At 40.0% G+C, this 22,488-nt stretch overlaps 1 protein-coding gene across 2 annotated transcripts; it reads left to right on the top strand.

The window, feature by feature from the left end:
* The first annotated feature begins 264 nt into the window (after positions 1-264).
* LOC131830061 (gastric triacylglycerol lipase) lies at positions 265-20,380 on the top strand. 2 transcript variants are annotated; one of them, XM_059172469.1, is made up of 10 exons: positions 265-420; positions 5,443-5,558; positions 5,727-5,844; positions 6,616-6,814; positions 7,887-7,996; positions 12,451-12,587; positions 14,101-14,247; positions 16,358-16,429; positions 17,084-17,155; positions 20,011-20,380. In XM_059172469.1, exons 2-10 carry the CDS (start codon positions 5,454-5,456, stop codon positions 20,242-20,244), a joined length of 1,194 nt encoding a protein of 397 aa, XP_059028452.1. In that variant the 5' UTR covers positions 265-420; positions 5,443-5,453; the 3' UTR covers positions 20,245-20,380. The 2 variants fall into 2 exon arrangements, with proteins under 2 accessions (XP_059028452.1, XP_059028451.1); XM_059172468.1 differs by lacking the exon at positions 265-420 and having other exon boundaries at positions 5,424-5,558.
* Positions 20,381-22,488: the final 2,108 nt, after the last annotated feature.

The raw sequence follows: 22,488 nt of genomic DNA, 5'->3' as shown, positions 1-22,488 counted from the left end.
TGTGCCATATTTTTAAAGAACAAGAGGAGACCTTTTATTATCTTAGGTCCCTTTATCTGAGCTACACTACATAATCATTTGTCTTATACCTTTGGTTCAACATTCTTTATATGTTTAAGCTATCAAGAATCATTTTTAATGTTTCCTAAATCCCTTTTGGGCATGACTCCTTTGGCCAATATTTGTGGTTGTTAGAAATTAAAGGTGTGATCTCGATACTAAGTGAAAATTAATGCAGTATTTGATTTTTAGGTTTGTCCTCTGATAATTAGGTGATGTCCAGATATTAAGATTTATGGAATCTAATCAGTGGCTGAGTAGTTCTGGCCATTATTGGAAGTTTTGTATATAAGAAGGAAATGCAACGTTCACCAAGATACTAAACATCAAGAGAAATACGAGCTTGTTTCTGAGGAGATCGTGAGTATAACTTCTGCCGGGCAAAATTTGTATTTGAATTATGGAACTCATTTTTTTCCTATAAACCCTTGAATTTTTTAAGAGCTTTAATATTTGTTGCATATTCATCTATATAAATGTATATATATAATGTATATATATTTATCTATATAAATGTGTCTATTTAAGTTAAGGCTCATTCTTTAAAATCCTACTTATTTTTTTCTTGGATTTTTAATTTATATGTGAACTTATTAATTACTAGATGACAGATTTGCTTATTACTTCAGCATTTTTATAGTGAACGCCTAATGTGAACATTTATCTCTCATATTCTTCCTTCTGAGAAGCAAAAATCAGTCCTCTAGCATCATGAGTTAGCTGTAGTAATATACTATATTGAATAATTTAATTTTATCAAGTGCTATTGAATCAACCTTTATTAATACCATTGCTAAAATTCAGAGGCTACTAATGCATTTCTTCAAATTATACACCTCTCCAAATAACTTTAGACCAAATTATATAAACCTCTGGTCAATGTCCCAAGCAGCATCTTATAGACGTTGGCCTTAGGCCATCCTAAAGAGGCATTATAGTGGAGAACATAATCATTGGAGACAGACTACCTAGTCTCAAACATGGGGTCAATTTCTTTCAAGCTACCTGTTGGCAAAGCCCTTTTTTTAGCCTCACCTCACTTATCCATAAAATGGGGATGGAAATGCTATCTACTGCATAGGGCTATCATGAGAATCAAATGGGATGACTGTAATAGTAGCTATTTATTCAGAGTTTATGATATGCCTGCCATGTTGTTAAGAACTTTCATTATCTTCGTGGGTTTGGATAATAACTTGGGGACATGCACCATTACTGGTTGTATTTTCTCAAAAAGGGAACAATCTCAGAGATGGTAACTCAACATGTGTGACACCCCACCCAGGACACAGTGAACCCTCTGCAGATGTTAGTTACTGATACCATCCTAGAGCTGGCCCATGGGCATTTTGAGTACACTTAACCTGCCCCTGAATACCTCTGAGCTCATGTTTATGACTGGGTTGTTGGGACATCCTATAAGTTAAACCATAGGTAAAGTGTCCTCACTTTACAATGCCAAATCACTTAATGAGGCAATAGAAGGTGAAAATTATGGCTCCTAGACATATTTGATCAGATCTTTCTGGTTTGAATGTGAAAACACTGTTGGTTGTTCTTTATGTATGAGTTTGTCCCTTTCTAAAATATCTTTGTAAAGACATGTAAAGACATTTGTAAGAGACACTACTATATCTAACCCTCAATAAAGAAGTGGTCAAACTTAGACCAGAGGGTCAGGTTGAGGTTTCGAGACCTTCAGTCTGGCTCTCCTGTAAGCTGCAAACTATACTAAGCGTTCTACGTGTATGATGACAAATGGTTATACTGCCTTTGTTGAAACATCAGCAACTGAGAAATCACCTCTTTCCAAAGAATCCCACTTGAGTCCAATGGCATGAATCTTACAAAGCTCTTCTCTATACAGAATGAAAATCTTTCCATGTGTGACCTCCAAATACTGCTCCTAGTACTCACTAGTTTCTTTCTTTCTTTTTTTTTTAAGATTATTTATTTCTTTACTTGCGAGAGAGAACATGAGTGGGTGGGAGGGGCAGAGGGAAAGGAAGTTGCAGACTCCCCACTGAGCAATGGAGCCTAATGTCGGGTCTTGACCACAGGATTCTAAGATCATGACCTGAGCCGAAGGCAGATGCTTAACCCACTGAGTTTCCCAGGTGCCCTGGCACTTAGTAGTTCCTTATCGAATATTTATTGAATGACTTATTTCAGACGCACTACAAATGAATTGATTTGAAACTGTCCTTCACATGACGTCTCTTCAAATATTTGGGGACAAACATTACTTCTCCCTTGAGGCTTTTTCACCAGCTTAATATCTGAAGACCTATAGTTGGTGATTACAACATAGAAGGGACTTCAGATGTTCTGGGTCTAATGTCAAATAGTCTGTCTATGCTGAGAAATAAGTGATAATTGCCATCACAAGATCAGAAAAGTAAAGGGCTATGAAAGTGCTCCCCTGGAAAAGGTTTGTAAATTGCAATTTCTATAAAAATGCAAAAATGGTAAAGAACATCAGTTTAGTTCTAATAAGTTTGAGTATAAGTGGGATTCCTTATTTTCCTAGAGAAAATGCTGACCAGCTGTCCCAACTACCACATGTTGACAAGCAAGACTGATAAATTTTAAATTGGGTAACCCCAGTAACTCAGAATAAGAAAAAAAAAATCATTCCTTTTATAACCAGCAGATTTTGTCACTGGGCAGTATGGCTTCATAACCAAGATGCCCAACAATTTTGGTGTTCTAGTTTTACTTTTCAAATGAGACCTTTTAAATTTTATAAATGGTACTACACAGACTGTATTAGATAAACCAAATGAACTGTATTCTGTGCCTTTTTTTTTATAACCAGCTCAGATAAATTTTCATATAAATACTTTCTCACTTTTTTCTCTTTGGGGAGTATTATAGTATTTCTTCCTCTTATTTTGTAATTTAAATACAATTGCTATATAACATTATATCCGTTTCAATGTACACCATTAATGAGTCAATATTTCTATATATTGCAAAATGATCACGAAACCAACTCTAGTTAACATCCATCACCACACATAGTTACAGAATTATTTGTTCTTGTGATGAAAGCCTTTAAGATCTACTCTCTTAGCAACTTTAAAAAATACCATACATTATTGTTATCAACTATAGTCCCCATGTTGTACGTTATATCCCCCTGACTTATTTATCTTATAGCTGGAAGTTTGTACTATTTAATTCACCTCTCTCATTTCATTCCCCCTCTACCTCCCTACCTCTGGTAAACACCCCTGTGTTCTCTGTATCCATGAGCTCAGTTGTTTAGGTTTTGTTTGGGGTTTTTTGTTTTTTTGTTTGAGATACCACACCTAAATGAGATCATATAGTATTCGTCTTTCTCTGTCTGACTTATTTCACTTAGCACGATGCCCTTGAGGTCTATCCATGTTGTCACAAAGGGCAAGATTTCCTTCTTTTTAACAGCTGAATAGTATTCCTGTGTGTGTGTGTGTGTGTGTGTGTGTGTGACATTTTCTTTATCCATTTTTCCATCAGTGGACACTTACAGTGCTTCCATGTCTTAACTACCATAAATAATTCTGCAGTGAACATCAGTGAACATGGGGGTGCCAATATATTTTGAGTTAGTGTGTTTTTTCCCCTTTGGATAAATACTCACAAGTGGAATTGTTGAATTATATGACAGTTCTATTTATAATTCTTTTGAAGAACCTCCATACTGTTTGTGGACCAATTTACATTCCCACCAACAGTGCACGATGTCTCCCTTTTCTCCATACCCAGGTCAACACTTGTCATTTCTTGTCTTTTTGATAATGGCCATGCTAACAGGTGTGAGGTATGTCATTGCAGTTTTGGTTTGCATCTCACTTTTTTTAAACAAGAAGTATCACATTCTGTTGTATGGTTTACAGGATAATTTATAAGATTATGTTCTCTACTGATAGGCACTTACTTAAGTCATTCCCAGTCTTTCCTGTTATATACAATGCTGTAGTGAACATCCTCGTACATATAGATGGTTTTAGACACATTTGTGGTTATAGCTGAGATTAAAATCTAAACGTGGAATAGAAGAGTTATGCATTTTAAATTTTCATAATTTTCTTGAAAGACCTAGCAAAAACTTACACTCCCACAAACACTTAGGTCTTCCACCCAATTTTGCCATCACTATGAATTATCAAACTTGATTTGATAGGTATTAAAACATTATAGTTTTAATTTACATTTCATTGATTATAAATGTAACAGAATATTTACAAATGTTTTTAAGTTGTAAGGTTTTAGGCCACTTTTCTCTCTAGGAAAGCTTTTTCATGTGCTCAACCAGTATTTATTGATTTGTTGGTCTTTTTTCTCACTGATTAATAAAAGCTAATAGATATTAAAGAAAGTAATCCTTTGTCATAGAAGCTACAGATATCTTATGGAAGTTAACATTTTTTTTTACTTTTGTAAAAAGACTTATTTATTTTAGGAAGAGTAAGAGAGAAACAAAAAGCAGGAGGGGCAGAGTTAGAGGGAGAGAGAATGTCCAGCAGACTCCCTGCTGCCCATAGAGCCTGACATGGGGCTCGATCTCACCACCCTGAGATCAGGACCTGCACCCAAACCAAAAGTCAGACACTTAACCAACTGCACCACCCAGGAGCCCCTGTTTTTTCACTTTATAAAATAGCTTATAAAAGCCTACCAAATTTGAGAGGACATTATGTGAAAGACTGATCACGTATATAATAGCAGTAATGTGATCCACTTGAAATTATCTTTAACTTCTCTGAGAAGTAGGTTGTTGTTTCTTACCTGTAGACTATGAGGGGGTTGAATTAGAAAATCAATAAAATTCTTTTAATATCATGATATGGGTTTTCCTCTTTGTTGTTAGATACTTTGTTGTTAGATATTTTGAACAACTGGTGGTGGCCATTAAGTCCATATAATTACCTCAGATTAATAAGCATTTATGGAGTGGCTATCATAAACAATGTTAAAGACATCATGATGGGTTTGAACCATGTTGTATTGATATCGAATCTAAAAGAATCAAATGTTAACATAATGCCACCCAACCCCAACACACACACGACTTGGGGCTCTCAAAAAGAGTTGACAAAAGCCTTAAACATAAGGCATAATAAGAACATAATATTATGCCAGACAATTAGAAGACATTTTGATCAATTAAGTTGAGCTCAATATGACTTGAAAACCAAGTAGGAAATGTTCTTAAAAGGCTTCAAGGAGAGTGAAACATGTGAAGCATTAAAATACACATGCTGACCATCACATGTCCCAGTTTACTGCCCAAAAAAGAATATAATCAAACCTTGCATGAAGGTAAAAACTAGCACAGAATACAAGTATTATGAAAGCATCATAGGCTAACCACTGCCATGGTTTCTTCTGTTTCAGACAAGAGCAAAATGTGGTTGCTATTAACTGTAGCAAGTTTGATATCTGCACTTGGAACCACACATGCTTACTTTGGAAAATTACATCCTATAAGCCCTGAAGTGACCATGAATATTGTAAGTTACCAGAGTTGTGGGGCAGGGAACCCATAGAACCAAGAGCTACTATCATGAATTAGAATCATGGCAAGCTGAAGCTTTTACATGACCAGTCAAGAATAACTTATCTACTTACTAGATGCTTTTAAAAACTCAACTGAAACTAGAAGCTTTGTTTTTCTTCAGAGTCAGATGATCTCCTACTGGGGTTACCCAAGTGAAGAGTATGATGTCATAACGGAAGATGGTTATATCCTTGGGATCAATAGAATTCCTTATGGGAAGAAAAATTCAGAGAATATAGGTATAATCCTCCCTCCCTTCCTTTTTCTCCCTTCTCTTTTCTTCCCTTCATTCCATCCTTGTTTCTTTCCTTCTTCCCTTCCTCCTTTCATTTCTCCCTAAGGACTTCGTGAGTCTTGCTCATTCTAGAAATGAAACCATGATGAAACTTTATCTCTCATCTTCAGAGAGATCACCATGAAGTCAGTGGAATCATGAACAGATAATTATAATGATACATGATAAGTGCAATGCTAGAACTTTTCAGAGGACATTAAACCAGAAGTTCTGATACAGAGGCCTAACTCGGCTGGTGGAGATCAAGGAAAACTTGCTCTAGAAATAATGACTTAGCTGAGTCCTGGAGGATCAGGAAGAGTTAGCCAGGATGTGTGTGACCATGGGGAGGAAATGGAGGCGATCTGAGGCTCATTTCCTCACTTACACAAACATTTTATCTTTTTCTCATCGCAGGAAAATTGTGAAGTACAAGGAGAATAAAATTAAGCATGATCACCTATCACTTTACCACTCACAAGCCACTTAAATTAACATCACACTGAATTTCCTCAGAATATAAGTTTCTTAATAGCCTTCCAAGGTTAAACTGCACAATCTGAAGCGTTGTGTCACTTGAGAAACCACCACCATAATTAAAATGATATATTCAAATATTCAACTCAATCAAGCAAAACTATTTCATTCTAGTCGTCCGAAAGTCTATATCCTGTCTCCACGTTTATTTGAGAATGAGGAATGAGGTATAAATCTTGGATACAATTTTCTCCCTCAGGCCGGAGACCTGTTGCGTTTCTGCAACACGGTTTGCTCACGTCAGCCACAAACTGGATCTCCAATTTGCCCAACAACAGCCTGGCCTTCATTCTGGCAGACGCCGGCTATGACGTGTGGCTGGGAAACAGCAGGGGGAACACCTGGGCCAGGAAAAACCTATACTTCTCCCCAGACTCCGTGGAATTCTGGGCTTTCAGGTAAAGAAAAGGGACAAAGAAAAATGGACAATGAAAAATAAAATCGAGTTTAAAAAGCGTGAGTATTCATGTTTGCCTGTTCCAATCCAGTCCCATTTTAATACATTACACACTCAGGAGGGAAGAAGCGAGTCCTTTTTATTCTAATCCCTTCTTGGATTCTGAGTCCAAGGGTAGCTTTTCCTCCATGATCTCAGTACGTGTGATGAACAGATTCCCTTTTCAAATGGAATGAGTGAAATGACCGAAGCAAGGAAATTTGGTGCCTTAGCAGATTCCAAAAGGAAGATCTATCGAGATTTGGGAGGATATCCAAGCTCAGTTGGGGTTTCAAGAACCCAAGTCACCATCAACAGTGAAGAGGGTGGGAGGGAGTTACTATGGACACCATGGCCAGCTTTTCAAAGGTTTCCTTTCTCCGGCCCTCTCATGCCCCATTCCTAAAAAGTGCTGATGGAGGGGGAAGTAGAAGAGATTTCGGTGGTGCTGCTAAAGCATAGAAAAGTGCTCTGAGTGTTCTAGGGCCTGCAAGGAAGCTCGTGTCTCTGGGGGGGTGAGAAAGAGAGAGAGGTCAGGTGGGATCCGTGGGCCACGCTGAGGCCTTCAGAGCTCACCCTGCGCACAATGAGAAGTCACCGAGCAGTTTCCAAAAAGGCAGTGGCAGAATCTCATTTTCATTTTCCAAAGACCATTTTGGCTGATCTTTGGGGAGTAAAAGAAAGGGCGCTCTGACTCATCTCAATTGACCCCAGATTGTGTACAATCTGTGTACAAATGATGATTAAATCTGACATTCATTTTTAGGGATAGCAAGGTTCCCCACCGACAGAGGCTATCTTGTTTGAATTAAGCTGCAGTTGTAATGCTCCATTTCAGAAATGACGTCAGCTCTTGATAAGAAGCCAGCCCCCAAAAGCACCTGACACTCTCTCCTGGTCTATAAGCAGCAATGCTTAGAGAAGCCAGTTTTCTATTTTCCCAGAGAGAGGCTTAGCTATAAATAGGCTTGACTTTTAGAAATTATAGCAAGGAAATGTATTCAGTTTTATTTTTGCCTTCGTTTTTCTCACAGCTTTGATGAGATGGCTAAATACGACCTCCCAGCCACGATTGACTTCATTTTAAAGAAAACTGGACAGGATAAGCTGCACTACGTTGGCCACTCCCAAGGCACCACCATTGGTAGGTAAAAGCAGCTGAATCAGGGGGCTTTTGTTTATACAGACCCCTTCCCAGTGGTTATGCAGGCATGTCGGTCATTGTGCTAACTGCTTTCCATCCATCATATAAAGGAATGGCTACGGCAATCCAATGATATAGCGACAATGATCAAATCTGTTGTATATATGGGGAAATAAGACAGGAGGGGAAATAACTTGTGCAAGGTAACACAGGTAGGACGAATAGGGTACCTCAGATCCCAGCTCAGGCCATCCTACTCCCAAGCCCATAATCTTAGACACTGCACCTCCTGTCCTCTGGACTGGACATCCCATCCACTCAACCACATGAGTGGAACATCTGCAATGTGTCCTAAGAATATAGCAATAAATAAAGGAGATGAAAATTTCCGTCCTTGTGCTACAGATACTCTAGCGGGGAGGCAGAGAAAGTAACAAGGGTTATAAAGTAAAATACAGAGTAAGTTAAATAATGGTAGCGTTATGGGAAGCAAATAATCAGGAAAGGCTATAAGGGAGCATCAGAGGGGACACGGCGAGTTCAGATAGAGGATATCCCCAGCACTCTGTGAAGGAGATGGGGGACTGGGGACTGGTGAGTCATGTGTATGCCTGAAAGACTGATGTTCTGGAAAGAGGGAAAAGCAAGTGCAAAGGGTCTGAGGTTGCAGACTTTCAAGGAATGGTGATGAGGTGATTCACTGTGTAGCTGAATCAGACACAAAGCAAGGACGAGATGTGGGCACAGTCTAAGGAGGGCAGACTGTTCAGAGCTTTTGAGATGTTATAGGGATTTCAGGTTTTACTCTAAGTAAAGGGAAACCAGAGCAGAGTTTTGAAGATGGGAGTACCAGGATCTGACCTCAAGGCCCTCAACAGCATTAGAAGTTACACAGTCCCATTAACAGAATCACCCCAGCTGCTGATAAGGAACAAGGGTAGGGGTAGAGGAACCGGTTAAGGGATTCTTAGAGTGACCCACGAGAGGCATGATCGTGACCTGGATGCAGGTGGGTAGCTGTGGTGTATGGTTAGGTTCTCGATGTGTTCTGAAAGAGGAACCTATAGGACTTGCCTCCACATTGGATATGGGGCATAAGGGAAAGAAAGGGGTCAAGAATGATGTGAGATTTGTGGTCTGAGCACCTGGAGTTATGGAGATGCCCAGTCCACGAGGGGGATGGCTGTGAGAACAACAGATATGGTCCAGGGGGACAGGGGCTCTGTTTTCTCGCTGTTGGGTGCCGGAAACCTGCTGGAGATCTGAATGTACAAAATGTACGAGAAACCGGGTGCAATAACCAGTAGAGTGAGTTCAGACAGGAAAGGGGAGGAGCCCAAGGACGAAGCCCGGGCTGCTCTTAGTCTAGAAGATGAGGAGGAATCAGATGAAGGAGCTGGGACATCATGGTGACAGTGCTATGGGGATCCAGGAGTACCTCATGTTCTGGAAGTCAAGGGCAGAAAGTGTTTCAAGAAGGAGAAGGTGGTCAGCTGTGGAAGAGGCTACTGATGAGTCATGGGAACTGAAGTCTAAGAAGGGACCTTTGGATTTGGCAGCCGGACAGGTGGAGGGACCTTCCGAACAGCAACATCAGAGGAACGGTTGAAATAAAGCATAATCGGGTGAGCTCCCGAGCGCGAGAGAGATAGCTTTAAGGGGAAGGGAAAGGTGGAAGCAGAAGGGGAAGGAGGGGTCACAGAGGAGGAATAATGACGTATTTTATGCTAGTCTCTGTTCTCAGCCGATGACTTGATTCCATGCTGGGAATCTAAGTAATCGGTAGGTCCATATATAAACATTGATGCAGGGAAGTGGGTGAAGTTGGTGGTGGGCACGTGGGTCTCATCTATAGAATTTTTAAAAGTTTATTTATTTGAGAGAGAGAAGGAGAAGCAGAATCCTTGCTGAGCAAGGAGTCCGATGCCGGACTCGATCCCAGGACCCTGGGATCATGACCTGAGGAGAAGGAAGATACTTAACCAACTGAGCTAACTCACCTATAAAATTTTAGAGAAAAACATCATAGGTCATGTCCCCAAGGAGATGAGGACTAGTATTCAGGTTGTTTTATAAATAAACACTGCTAGGGTAAAGGGCAGAAGGCAAGACTGGGCAGAGGGAGCAGCGGGGACGTGACACAGTTCCAAAAAGCTCTCAGTCAATTCTGTATGAGAAGGCTCTTGAGAGTCTCTTGGAGTGGAACCAGGTGGCTGGGCCTTTTTGGCCACTAGTTGACCCCCCCATTCAATGAAGACTACCCGGGGAAGGAATTCTTTAGAATTCTTTGAGAACCATGGATTCTCCTGAGCAAAAGCAAAATCAGACAGGAGTCACAAATTCTCTGCTTCTGGGGTTAAATAAATGCCTCAGACATGAGGAGGAATCTAGGCAGGTACAGCACAGCATGTATCCCACATGGTCAACAATCGAATCGATATCCTTTTTCTTTTTTTTTTTTTTTTTAAAGATTTACTTATTTTAAAGAGAGAAAACATGCACATGCATACGCAGGGACAGGGGCAGAGAGAGAAGGAGAGAGAGAGAATCTCAAGCAGACGTCCCACTGGGCATGGAGTCCCACAGGGGCTCAATCTCATGACCCTGAGATCATGACCTGAGCTAAAACCAAGAGTCAGGTGCTCAACCGACTGAGCCCAGGTGCTTCTCAAAAACCTTTGAGGATCCTTTGTTAAAAAAGGGGAGATGTTCTAGATTACCAAAATTGACTCCTTTGATTTCCGAAACCATACAAAAGTTGCATCATTTTGGAGGGAAATCTGCCTTAACTTATGACACACTGCTGTTTTTTTGTTTTTGTTTTTGTTTTTTAAATAGCACACACTGAAAAGAGTTTAACTTTTCCTCATTGATCTAGGGTTATAAAATTATTTCCTCAAAATGCAATGCAATGATTTCCTAGGATTTATGGAGATGAGTAAAACTGACACTAAGTTACTCCAAACTACCACTCTTTGGAGTCATTTGAATTTTGAACATTCCATTCTTCTTGTCACTAATGGATAACATGTCATCACTGTCACCACACACATAGATTTCTGGAAGGTGTTTCTGCTTTGCATTTGCATCTTCTAATCTTCTGTGTACTGGGAAGTCAGATAAGTGTCCCTTTTAGGATTGTGTCACAAGTAGTGTTGTTTATTCTAAGCAAGGAAGTGTATTCTGAGAAGTCACCTGTCCTACCTGTGCTGGGACCTGTAGATACCCATGCAATCTCTTCCTGTGTGATTCTTTTTTTTTTTTTTTTAAAGATTTTATTTATTTATTTGACAGACAGAGATCACAAGTAGGCAGAGAGGCAGGCAGAGAGAGAGGAGGAAGCAGGCTCCCCGCTGAGTAGAGAGAGAGCCCGATGCGGGACTCGATCCCAGGACCCTGAGATCATGACCTGAGCCGAAGGCAGCGGCCTAACCCACTGAGCCACCCAGGCGCCCCTTCCTGTGTGATTCTTGATTTCTCTGGGTGATAGACTGGCTATAATCTACAGAATTAGGCAATCAGGTAAAGAATCCCTTAGCAAATGCCATTCTTCCTTAAGTAGAATTAGGCAGAGGTAGGTGAGGTAAGTGTTCACATTTGAAAGTCTTTTCTTTTATTGTTGTTGTTCAGAACTCTTTTGTCTAATCAATATGCTATTATTAACCATGGGGAGAGATTATCCTATGTAGTTTGATTGTATAGAGTTTAGCTTAATGACTCTTTGATCACATCCCAGTCTACTAATATGCTACCATTCAAAACAGCAATTCATTACAGACAAGAGCTGAGTATATTTATGGAGCATAGATGTTTGAATTATTGTGGCTGGTCTCTTGTCCAGCATTTACAATGTGCTTAGTGTCCTGGTAAATACCTTCTATAATTCACCTCACTTGGTTCCTTAAAAAACCCTATTAAAGCACTCATTTTTAGTCCCATATTTCAGATGAGGAAAATGACGCTTTCAGTGCTTAGGTGGCCTGTCCAAGGTAACAAATCCAATAAACTCCATAGCCGGGATTCAAATCTTGTTTGGTCAGATTTAAAACTTTTTCAATCTTTCCCTTTGCATACCCTCCTCATATGAAGTGCTAATTAATTATCTCACTGTGATGACATGAATCTGAACTCATCAAAATCTGTTTGCAGTATAAGTAATTCTTCCTCACCCCACATGAATCTTAAAATTGGCCTGTTTTCTAAAGTCAGATGAAAGAACTTAACGTTTTACAAGTTCTAGCCTCAGTTTCCTAGAGAGAATCTACAAAAATAAAAAATATATACTAAAATTTGGTCGCTCTGAACAAGCAGAGGTGGTCAGTTTCTCTCTCTTAGTAAACAGCACTCTGTGTAAATCCAAATAATGTCCCACTTGTAAAACACACACACACACACACACACACACACACACACACACACATCTACTTTACTGGTTCCTTGTCGTTCTGTTTCAGGTTTCATCGCCTTTTCTACCAACCCCAAGCTGGCTAAAAAAATCAAAACCTTCTATGCTTTAGCTCCCGTTGCCACCGTGAAATACACCAAAACCCTTCTGAACAAACTCATGCTTCTTCCTTCATTCATGTTCAAGGTATGTGATTCTCTTCAACTGAATCTAAGATGTCGAGTTGTCCGTGGGTCTCAGAGGGACGGAAAGAGAAGGGAAACACGGTACCGACAACCATGCTTCTGGCCAAGAATGGAAATGGGCCGAAGCGTGTTTCAGTTCCTGCCTAGCAATGGCTGAATCCCCATGACAGCCACTGAGATCCCCCTTTCTATCCACATCCTTGGTAGCTTTACATGGGTTAGCGATACCGGGAGTGTCGGTCCCCATCATAGATGTTTCGTTTCCTTTGTATGTATGAAAACCACGATTCAGGGAGGGAGAAATAAGAACAAAAGGAAGAAAACCAGAAAGGGGAAGGGTAGAAAAGAAAGGGAAGGAGAGGGAAAAGGAGAAAGAGGGGAAGGGGAGCAACACTCGTGGAGACAAGGACCTTGAGACCCTTCATCAAATGCCCTTGACTTTCAGAACTTTAAAAGGGGTCCCAGAGGGCAGGAGTGTGGGTTGTAATAAACAGGAAATATTAAGTGTCTTGTATAGTAGGCACACACTGGAGGGAACTAATGATCCTTGTTTTCCCAACACTTAATCACCTACTTCTCCCACCTACCTAAACTGACGCATACAGACACCGATGCACTTCCTTCAGGAGAACACTTTTACTGCAGTCTGTAAAACGTAATGATGCTATTTCCTTCCATGGTTTTGCACTATTCATTTCTTTTCACTTTGAACTAACTTGTGTGTTGAAAGCCCAAGAGACTCTATCTATAGTCAAATTACATATGTAAAGCTTTTGCTCAAAACGTGAAAAATGTGCGATGACTTTGAGTATCATTACCAGCTGCGCTACTGCAGGTATTTCTTTCCTACTTGGGCTCAGGTTTTCTGATAGGCAACGTAGATAGTTGGTTTAAAAATAATAATTAAAAAGCATTAGACCTTACGTCAGGAGTTTGAGGCTCGGATCAAGATGGTAGCTTTATAGAATCTGTGAACTTTTTAGTCACTTCTAGGTAAGCACAAGATCTCAACTATTTCTTAGCCTCCTGTTTCCTCCCATATAATATGGGGATAACCCAGGTCTATTTTTCTCAAGAAGATTTAAGGCAAATAATCAAGCTCCTGAGCCTCATTGTCTTTCCAAAGGTTTTCCTGAAAATACAATGGGGTCACCATTTCGGCTTCTGATCTTTTGATGTTTTGTTGCATCACTTATGACATCCTGCCACGTTGTTTTATGATTTTTATTTCATGGCTCTTATTAGCCCAACTGGACTGTAACTCTTCGTGTCTTACACATCTCCTCAGCAGCCACTATATTTCTCAATGGAACAATACATATTCAATGTTGGTCATCTGCCCTGTCCATTCCCCAACTTTATAGTGGGAATTAAATGAGAAAAAGAGTTTGAAATTCCTGAAACAACATAAAGAAATATGAAAATCTCACCAGCCAATTTGCAACTAGACAAATTAATGAGTCTTCTTTGCCACTTCATGTTTACAAAACTGTCCCAATGCTTTTATTTTTCAGCTTGTATTTGGTGACAAAATATTCTACCCACACCACTTTTTTGATCAGTTTCTTGCTACTGAGGTGTGCTCCCGGGAGACGGTGGATCTCCTCTGCAGCAATGCCTTATTCATCATTTGTGGATTTGATACTAATAACTTGAACATGGTTTGTATGCATTGACATTTTGATTCTGAATATTTTGAGCAATATTTTGAGGACTTGTTCTACCATGACTTAGACATGGTACTTTGAAAAACTAGGAGGAGTGGAGGCCTGGGTAGCTCAGTTGTTTAAGCATCCAACTCTTGATCTCAGCTCAGGGCTTGATCTGAGGGTCGTGAGTTCAAGCTCCACGTGGGGCTCCATGCTGGGTATGGAGTCTACTCAAAAACAAATAAACAAAAAAACTAGGAGTAGCTTCAGAATTGTGTCCATGCTTTGTAGATAAGCCCAAGGGAAGTCACATCATTGCTCCCAGTTTCATTCCCTCCAGCTCCCTGCGGTCACTCAAGTGCTCCCTAAAGTAAACAGCATATAGAAAAAATAGTAGGTAGTGAGCTCTACTCACTTCTGACCTCCTAAGTAATTGGTATAATACTTAAATTCTGTGAGGGGAGGCACTGAACCATATATTTTAGCAGGCTTCTCTGCTGATGTCTAAGCATTGACTGAATGTTCTTAATGCTGATAGTCACTCCCATAAATTTTATAAAATTTATTTCAGAGCAACTATTTATGTTAGCTTTTGTCCATACTCTTTATCTAGCTATTTCCATTGTTTTGAATTGGGTTTGGGTTTTAAAAACATATATGAAAAAGTACAGTTATCAAAAGGAGTTAAGAATATAAATTCCAGTTAAGAGCCTAAACTCCAATCCTTTCTTTGGAGCTGAGTTACAATCATGTGTCTTGGTTTCCTTGTCCATCAAGTGTATTAGTGTGGAGATTAAATGAACTAATTTGTGTAAAGCTTAGAGACCATAGTTCAAAGCATATGGCTCATAGGAATTGCATATGTTTTGCTACTAATACTATTATATTTTGACAATTATCCTTACTCCGAATTGTTGGTTAACCAAGTTCATTGACAAGAAGATATAATTCTACCTCCAGGTATCTACTTATTAAATAGTATTTACTAGGACACTACTAAGTGTTGTAGCTACTGGGGACACAATGGTGAAATCACAGAAACCTTCCTGCCCTCATGGAAATCAAGGACACCCAGTCCTCTTTCTTAGTGTTGGTCAGAATATGTGGATATTTTAGAATATATGTGAAAAAGGTAAATTTCCTCCATTTCTGTTTTGGATGATAAGTAGAAGACTCATCCCTCTGTCTTGCAAGCAAGTCCCTCTCCTTGGCTCTGGGAATGGCTGCCATTTTGTATGTGCAGTATGATGGAACCGTCTACCCTTGTCACACTAAGAAAAGGCAGAACAGATTACTGCATTCCATCTGTGAGAACCTTCTGAGAAAATTGGTAGTGAAATAGAGACAAGGAGCAAAGGGAATTCGAGATTTCATCCTTCCACATGAACATTATTTGCAAAGGTATTTCGTTCTTCTATGATGATGGTCAATTTGTTTGACCCTAGCCATGGTCCTCTTTACAGTGGCACTAAGACCCACTATGAACCAGTCTATACAAGCTGAGACAAGATTTCGGTTTGTTGTCTGGGGTCTGGTCACGGTGGATTAGAGCAGTGATAGGATAGCAGGATAGCACAATGATTGTAAATATCTTGTATGTGTATCCTGACTATATATCTGTATATATATATATATATATATATATATATATATATATATATTCATAGTCATATATATATAGTCATATATATATATAGTCATATATATATATGACTATCATATATGAGTACACGTACACATCTCGCTATATGTGCATACATTACATCTACTGTACTCCAACACTGGGTAGAGAGAAGCGAAAGCTGAGAAGCTAGAGATCTAGAGTAAAATCTCTGGCTCTACCTTGATATGAGCTGCATGTCATTAGACATTTCTCCAAATTTCTCTGAGCCCCAATTTCCATTTTGATCAAAGGGATGATGAGCTGTCCTCATTGAGTGGTGACAAATCAAACAATTGTCTCATGCAATTACACTTTGCTAACTCTCCAGCAGCATACAACTATGTTGCTTGGCTCCTTTGGTGAACGCTGAATTTAGGCACTTGACCTGGATCACAAAAATTGAAATCTTAGCTATTTTAAGAAACCCAATATACATATGTGTGTGCCTTTGCTTTATAGAGTCGCTTGGATGTATATCTATCACATAATCCAGCAGGAACTTCAGTTCAGGATGTCCTCCACTGGTCTCAGGTATCATTTCTCAAATGCTCTTAAAACTTCTTTTGTGTGCCTGAACCCATGGCCCTTTCCGTACAGCACAATCTTGAAATACTCTGTCAAATGCTCCTAGCAGGGAATTTTCCTGGCATGTGGCTGCCAGCTGAAAATAGCTATTCTGTCCATGTAAATGAAATCCTAGGAGGGGCTCCTGGGTGGCTGAGTTGGTTAAGTTTCTGACTCTTGACTTTGGCTCAAATCATGATCTTGGGGTCATGAGCTCAAGCCCTGCATCAGGCTCCGCGCTGAACATGGAACCTGCTTAAGATTCTCTCTCTCTTCCTCTCCCTCTGCCCCTCCCCACCCCTCTTGCATGGGTGCATTCTCACTCTCTAAAAAAAATAAAATCCTATGAAAACAATCACTTTGGGTAGCAAAGAAGTGAATGATTTTTTTTTTTTTAATGACTTGGCATGTGAGAAAAAAATTATTTCAAGCAAAGCCACACTTAAACTTGCATAAATATCTGGTCCTGGATGAACAACAGTCTTAACTTTTGGGAAGGAGAAAAATGTTTTTCAAAAATTGTCTAAATTGAAAGTAAACTACCTGGAAGGGTTTGAATTTTGTTTTTCACATAGCAGGGAGAGCTTTTATTTCTTTGTATTATTCATTTCTCTCCATTAGGCTGTAAAGTCTGGGGAGTTCCAAGCTTTTGACTGGGGAAGCCCAGCTCTGAACATGCTGCACTTTCACCAGGTAAGCTTCTTAAAGTTGGAATTGTTCACATTTTGAAAGACAAAGATATAAAACTTTAAAGGTGAAATTATAATCATCAGGCATGTGTATTCCAAAGGAATGTTGGTGTCCAGACTCATCCTTAAGGAAATCAGAAAGTAGATGGTAATTTCCTTGTAATCCATGCATTATGCCAGACATCACCCTGTCTCCATACTCTCTCTGTGCACTGAGCTCCAGTGGCAGCATTCAGGGTACCGCACCTCCACCTGGGAGAACCTCCTAGAACTCATCCCCCTGCACCTCCTTATACAACCCTGCCCTGGATATCAGCTGCCCACACATGGCCCTCTCCTTTCAGAAGCGCAGTTCACAGATACAACAAGCCGACAATTCAAACTGTTTAGGAGAAAATCTCTGGTCTTCTTAAACAATAGCCCTTCCGGGGTCAACAGCCAGAGAAGTGATGCCACCATATTCCCAGAGATAAGATGTGAGGATGGTGTGCTCACAGATCAAGGCTGGAGATACTCCTTGGCAGACAGGGGTCTTGTTGGAGAGGCAGACATACTGGCCACCCCCTGCCCTTGTTGCTGCACGAAGAAACCAGGCTTTGGGTCCATCCCATCTGGGGCCCCATAGGCATTCAGACAGCAATTTCTTCATTGCCCCACCCAAATATGTAATGAGAACACATCTGCAAGCCCTCAGGTTAGGGTACACCTGCAGACCATCACTGGCTACATTTGAATGGGAGAGCTACTCTGTAGCTTTCATAATCTTCTCCCCTTCCTTCTCCTCCCACCCCAGAGTTTCCACCCACGTACTGGCCAAACAACCCTACTGATTTTCATCTGCTTCCACAACTCGATGTTTAGAAGGGATTTCTATCTCTTCACGACAATATCTCATGTGTAGAGATGTCCCCCTTTTGCAACAATTTTTGATGTCTTCAAAGAGGCACAATCAGATCAAACACCATTGAAAACACATTTTCTCCAATCATCACCTCCTCAAACCCCCAAAACACAGTCATTCTTTGCATCTACATTTCTCCTGGGCTGTACTACCAGTAATCAGTGGCATCCATATTAGGGGACCTGAAATAACAAATCCCAAGCCTACCCTTCCTCCGCCAAGCCACAGAACAACACAGATGGTCTTCAACTAACTGAGCCCTGACACTAAATTAAGAGCCAGAAAGTAACATCTAGAAAACTCTTTGAACAACGGAGCATGAATAAAAGAAGGTAGGTTTATAATTATTATTATGAATATTCTCCACATTTTACCCTTCTCTCCACTAAAATAAAGTATTAAAATATTATGGAAAATTATAGATGATGAAATATTTTCCTATGACAAGTTGACTATTATATAAGGTGAGATATGGAAAAATTTCATTTATTGGATTAGTATTCTGCAGAGTAGGATCTAAAAAACCAAAAAAATTCTCTGTGGATAGTGGTAAAATTGGTGATGATTTTCTTATTCCCTTGTCCTGCTTTATAAGCCTCTTTAAAACCTATGTGTAAATATTGATTTTCTAGAAATAGCAAATGGGACTGACGATAGCTTTTCTCAGAATTGTATCCAATATTTAGTCAAATCAGCCAAGTATTCAACAAAACAACCCCTTCAATGAACTGACTGACCTGCTAACTGACCATACTGGTAAGTCAGTACAAAGCCAAAATAAATGACTCAAGACATTTCGAGATCATATTTTAGAGTGTCTGGGTAGACTATTATAGTTAGAATCCAATTAAATCCACTTTCTTGATTTGGGGTAGAAATCTAAATTTTTAATTTGTAAGAAACGTGATCTAAAGATTTGCTATTCAATGCATGGTCCAGGACCAACTGTATCAGCATTCACCCGGGAATGCAGAATCCTGGCTCTTCCCCTAGATGTACCAAATCAGAATCTTCATGTTACCATGATCCCCAGGTGTTTCACAGGCCCTTTCAAGTTTGAGAAGCACTGACCTAAAACACTGCATCCACTTTGCTGTGAATGAAGGGGACTTTCTCTGAGCAATCCCTGCTAAGAATCTACTTCTATAACCCAACCATGCCATGTGCAACAACATGGATCAAAATTGAAGGCATTATACTAAGTGAAATAAGTCAGACAGAGTAAGTCACATTCTGTATGATCTCACTTATATGTGGAATCTGAAAACAAAACCAACAGCTGAATTCACAGATACAGAGAACAGATGAGTGGCTGCCAGCAGCGTGGGGTAGAGGGTGGGTGATATGAGTGAAGAGGCACACATTTCCAGTTTATACAATAAAGCCTTGAGGATGTCATGTACAACATGGTGACTACAATGAACAATGCTGTATTGTATATTTGGAAGTTGCCAAGAAAGTAGACCTTAAAGGAACACCTGGGTGGGTCAGTTGGTTGTGCAACTGCTTTTGGTTCCGATCCTGATCCTGGAGTCCCAGGATGGAGTCCTCCATCAGGTTCCGCGCTCTGCAGGGAGTCTGTTTTCCTCTTGACCCTCCCCCCTCATGCTCTTTTTCTCATTCTCTCTTCAAATAAATAAATAAAATCTTTAAAAAAGAGAGAGACAGAGAAAAAAAAACTTTCAAGTAGATCTTGCAAGTTCTCATCATAAGAAAAAAAACTGTAACCATGTGTGTGATGGACAATAACTAGACTTAATGGGGGTGATTATTTCACAATATATGCATCTATTAAAGCATTATGTTATACACCTGAAATTAATACAATGTTATGTGTCAGTACACCTCAACAGAAAAAATCATCAACCAGTGCAATATCCTCTAGCCAAGAAATAAGTATTGCGGTTTAAAGTGCAGTTACTTATAAACACTGGGGTTCTTTCTCTCTTATGTTTTAGCCCACACCTCCCTACTACAACTTGACGGACATGCACGTGCCAATTGCAGTGTGGAACGGAGGCAATGACTTGCTGGCTGACCCTCGAGACGTTGACCTTCTGCTTTCCAAACTCCCCAACCTCATTTATCACAGAAAGATCCCTCCTTACAACCACTTGGATTTTATCTGGGCCATGGATGCCCCTCAAGTACTTTACAATGAAATCGTTTCTATGATGGGAGAAAATAACTAGTACTTCCCCATTTAAAGACTTAACCAATTATTGTTCCAAAATAAGTTCTTCTCTCACACATGGTTTTCTACTGTGTTTGGGATTCAGTGACTCTTTCTGTAATTTTCACTTCAGAAATAAATCAGCATCAACAATCTATCCAGTTGTCATTTTTGATCTCAAATAAGTTTTATATGTTTTGTTTTTCACTTAAGATAGTCTGGAAACATTTGAAAGGACACATTCTTGGGGAGGTGAAATGTCTCTTCCAGTCTTCCCATTCCAATGATCTTCTAAACTCAACATAGATTGTGAGACATGAGTCATGAGTGTTGCCAAAAGGCCGCTGTTGGATTGAATACTGAACCCTCTGGTGTATGCCTGAGATCGAGTACACTGCTTTCTACTTGCTGAAGCTCATTTTCTCCCTCTGTTCGCTGCTGATATTCCTTGCCATTTTGCATATTTAATCCCATGAAAAGACAAATTAAGCTATCAGCTGAATGAAAGTCAGCTCACTTTCACTTCCTAGAGGGAAGAGGGCAACAAGCAATAGGGAGCCATGGTTCTGGAAGTTGGGGTACAAAGTGTGTCCTGCATACCTCCTGCTGTTCTACCCCCATCCCTGGACCTTGACCACAGAACATGGGACAACGAGCCAAACGATTTTTTACGTCACTGCCACCATTCTGGCACCCACAGGATCCAGAAACTCTGCCACTGGTAAATTTCAGTCAGAAGATGCAACTGCTGCCAGTTGGTGCACTTGCCCCCCAGAATGGCTCCTCCAAATTTCTAGACTCTCCAGTAGGCACAGCCTCCCCTGAGAAATTCCATCAACCATGTAATAGTGTGACCTCATATTTTATAAATTAAGCTTTTTGGGTCACATGTTTCATGCTATAAAATACAAATGAGATCAAGACTATCTTGTACCCACATCTCATGGTGAAGCATAGGGAGTATTCACAAAAATCTGTTAATGATTTTTATTACACTGCCACATCCCTCAACCTTTGCTAGAAAGCCTGAAGCCTTCTTGTTTGTTTTACCCCCCTTTATTTCAAAGATGGCAATAAGAAATTGCTTTAAAAAGATCGTTTGAAAGTCTATTTCAATGAACTTTGACGGCGGGCTTTAAGAAACTGACATGAGAATCTCAGGGAGTAACAACCAATATTCATGGTGGTGGAGAAGGTTAAGGAGGCATCCTTCTCAAGAAAACAACAATCATTCTACTTGTATAGTCTCCTGCGCTTTTGTAGCTAACTACCTTTCTTCTAGTCTGCATTTAGAAAACATGGGCAACTTTGGTTTTAGTTGTTGGATCAGGAGGGAGACAAACCGTAAGTGACTCTTAATCTCACAAAACAAACTGAGGGTTGCTGGGGGGAGGGTGGGAAGGAGAGGGTGGTGGGGATATGGACATTGGGGAGGGTACATGCAATGGTGAGTGCTATGAAGTGTGTAAGCCTGACAATTCACAGACCTGTACCCCTGGGGCTCATAATACATTATATGTTAATAAAAAATAAAAAATTTAAAAATTTAAAAAAGCCAAAGCCACAAGTAAATATATTTGTTCCAACAGAAGCTCTGCTCATGTTCCTCATTCCGAAATTCAAACTATCAGCCTCTCAGCTGATCTTCAAGGACTCATTTCTCTAGCTATTACCTTGCTCCCATATTGACTTGAAGCAAATTTAAGATGTTACCTTTTTCACCCATGAGTATTTCAGATTGTATTTCTAGAAGATCAAGTCACTTTTTTGTAACCTAACAAAACCATTATCACATCCAAACTATTCTTAATATCATTAAACTTCTAGTCAGGGTTCAAATTTCCAAATGTGTCATCAAGTGTCAAAGTTTTATACAGTTTGTTTAAATCGGAATCCAAATAAGCTCTTTTCCTTGTTTTTGTTGTTTTGGGTTTTTTTTTTAAGATTTTATTTATTTATTTGACAGTGAGAGAGAGAGAGAGGGAATGCAAGCAGGGGAAGTGGGAGAGGGAGAAGCAGGCTCTCCGCGGAGAAGGGAGTCCGATGTGGGGCTTGATCCCAGGACCCTGGGATCATGACCTGAGCCGAAGGCAGACGCCTAATGACCGAGCCACCCCAGGCTGCCCAGCTCTTTGCCTTGTATTGGTTGATCTGCCTTTTATCTCTTTAGGTCTGTAGGTCATCCGCCTCCCTTCTTTTTAGTTCTTGAATTTTTTGGTTATTGTTGTTAATGACTGTGTCTTTGGCTTGTAATTTCTTACCA

Source organism: Mustela lutreola, chromosome 4 (assembly GCF_030435805.1).
Source record: "Mustela lutreola isolate mMusLut2 chromosome 4, mMusLut2.pri, whole genome shotgun sequence".
Classification (NCBI taxonomy): Eukaryota; Metazoa; Chordata; class Mammalia; order Carnivora; family Mustelidae; genus Mustela; species Mustela lutreola.
The sequence above is the reverse complement of the archived record's forward strand: the minus strand, read 5'-3'. Positions and strand labels throughout refer to the sequence as shown.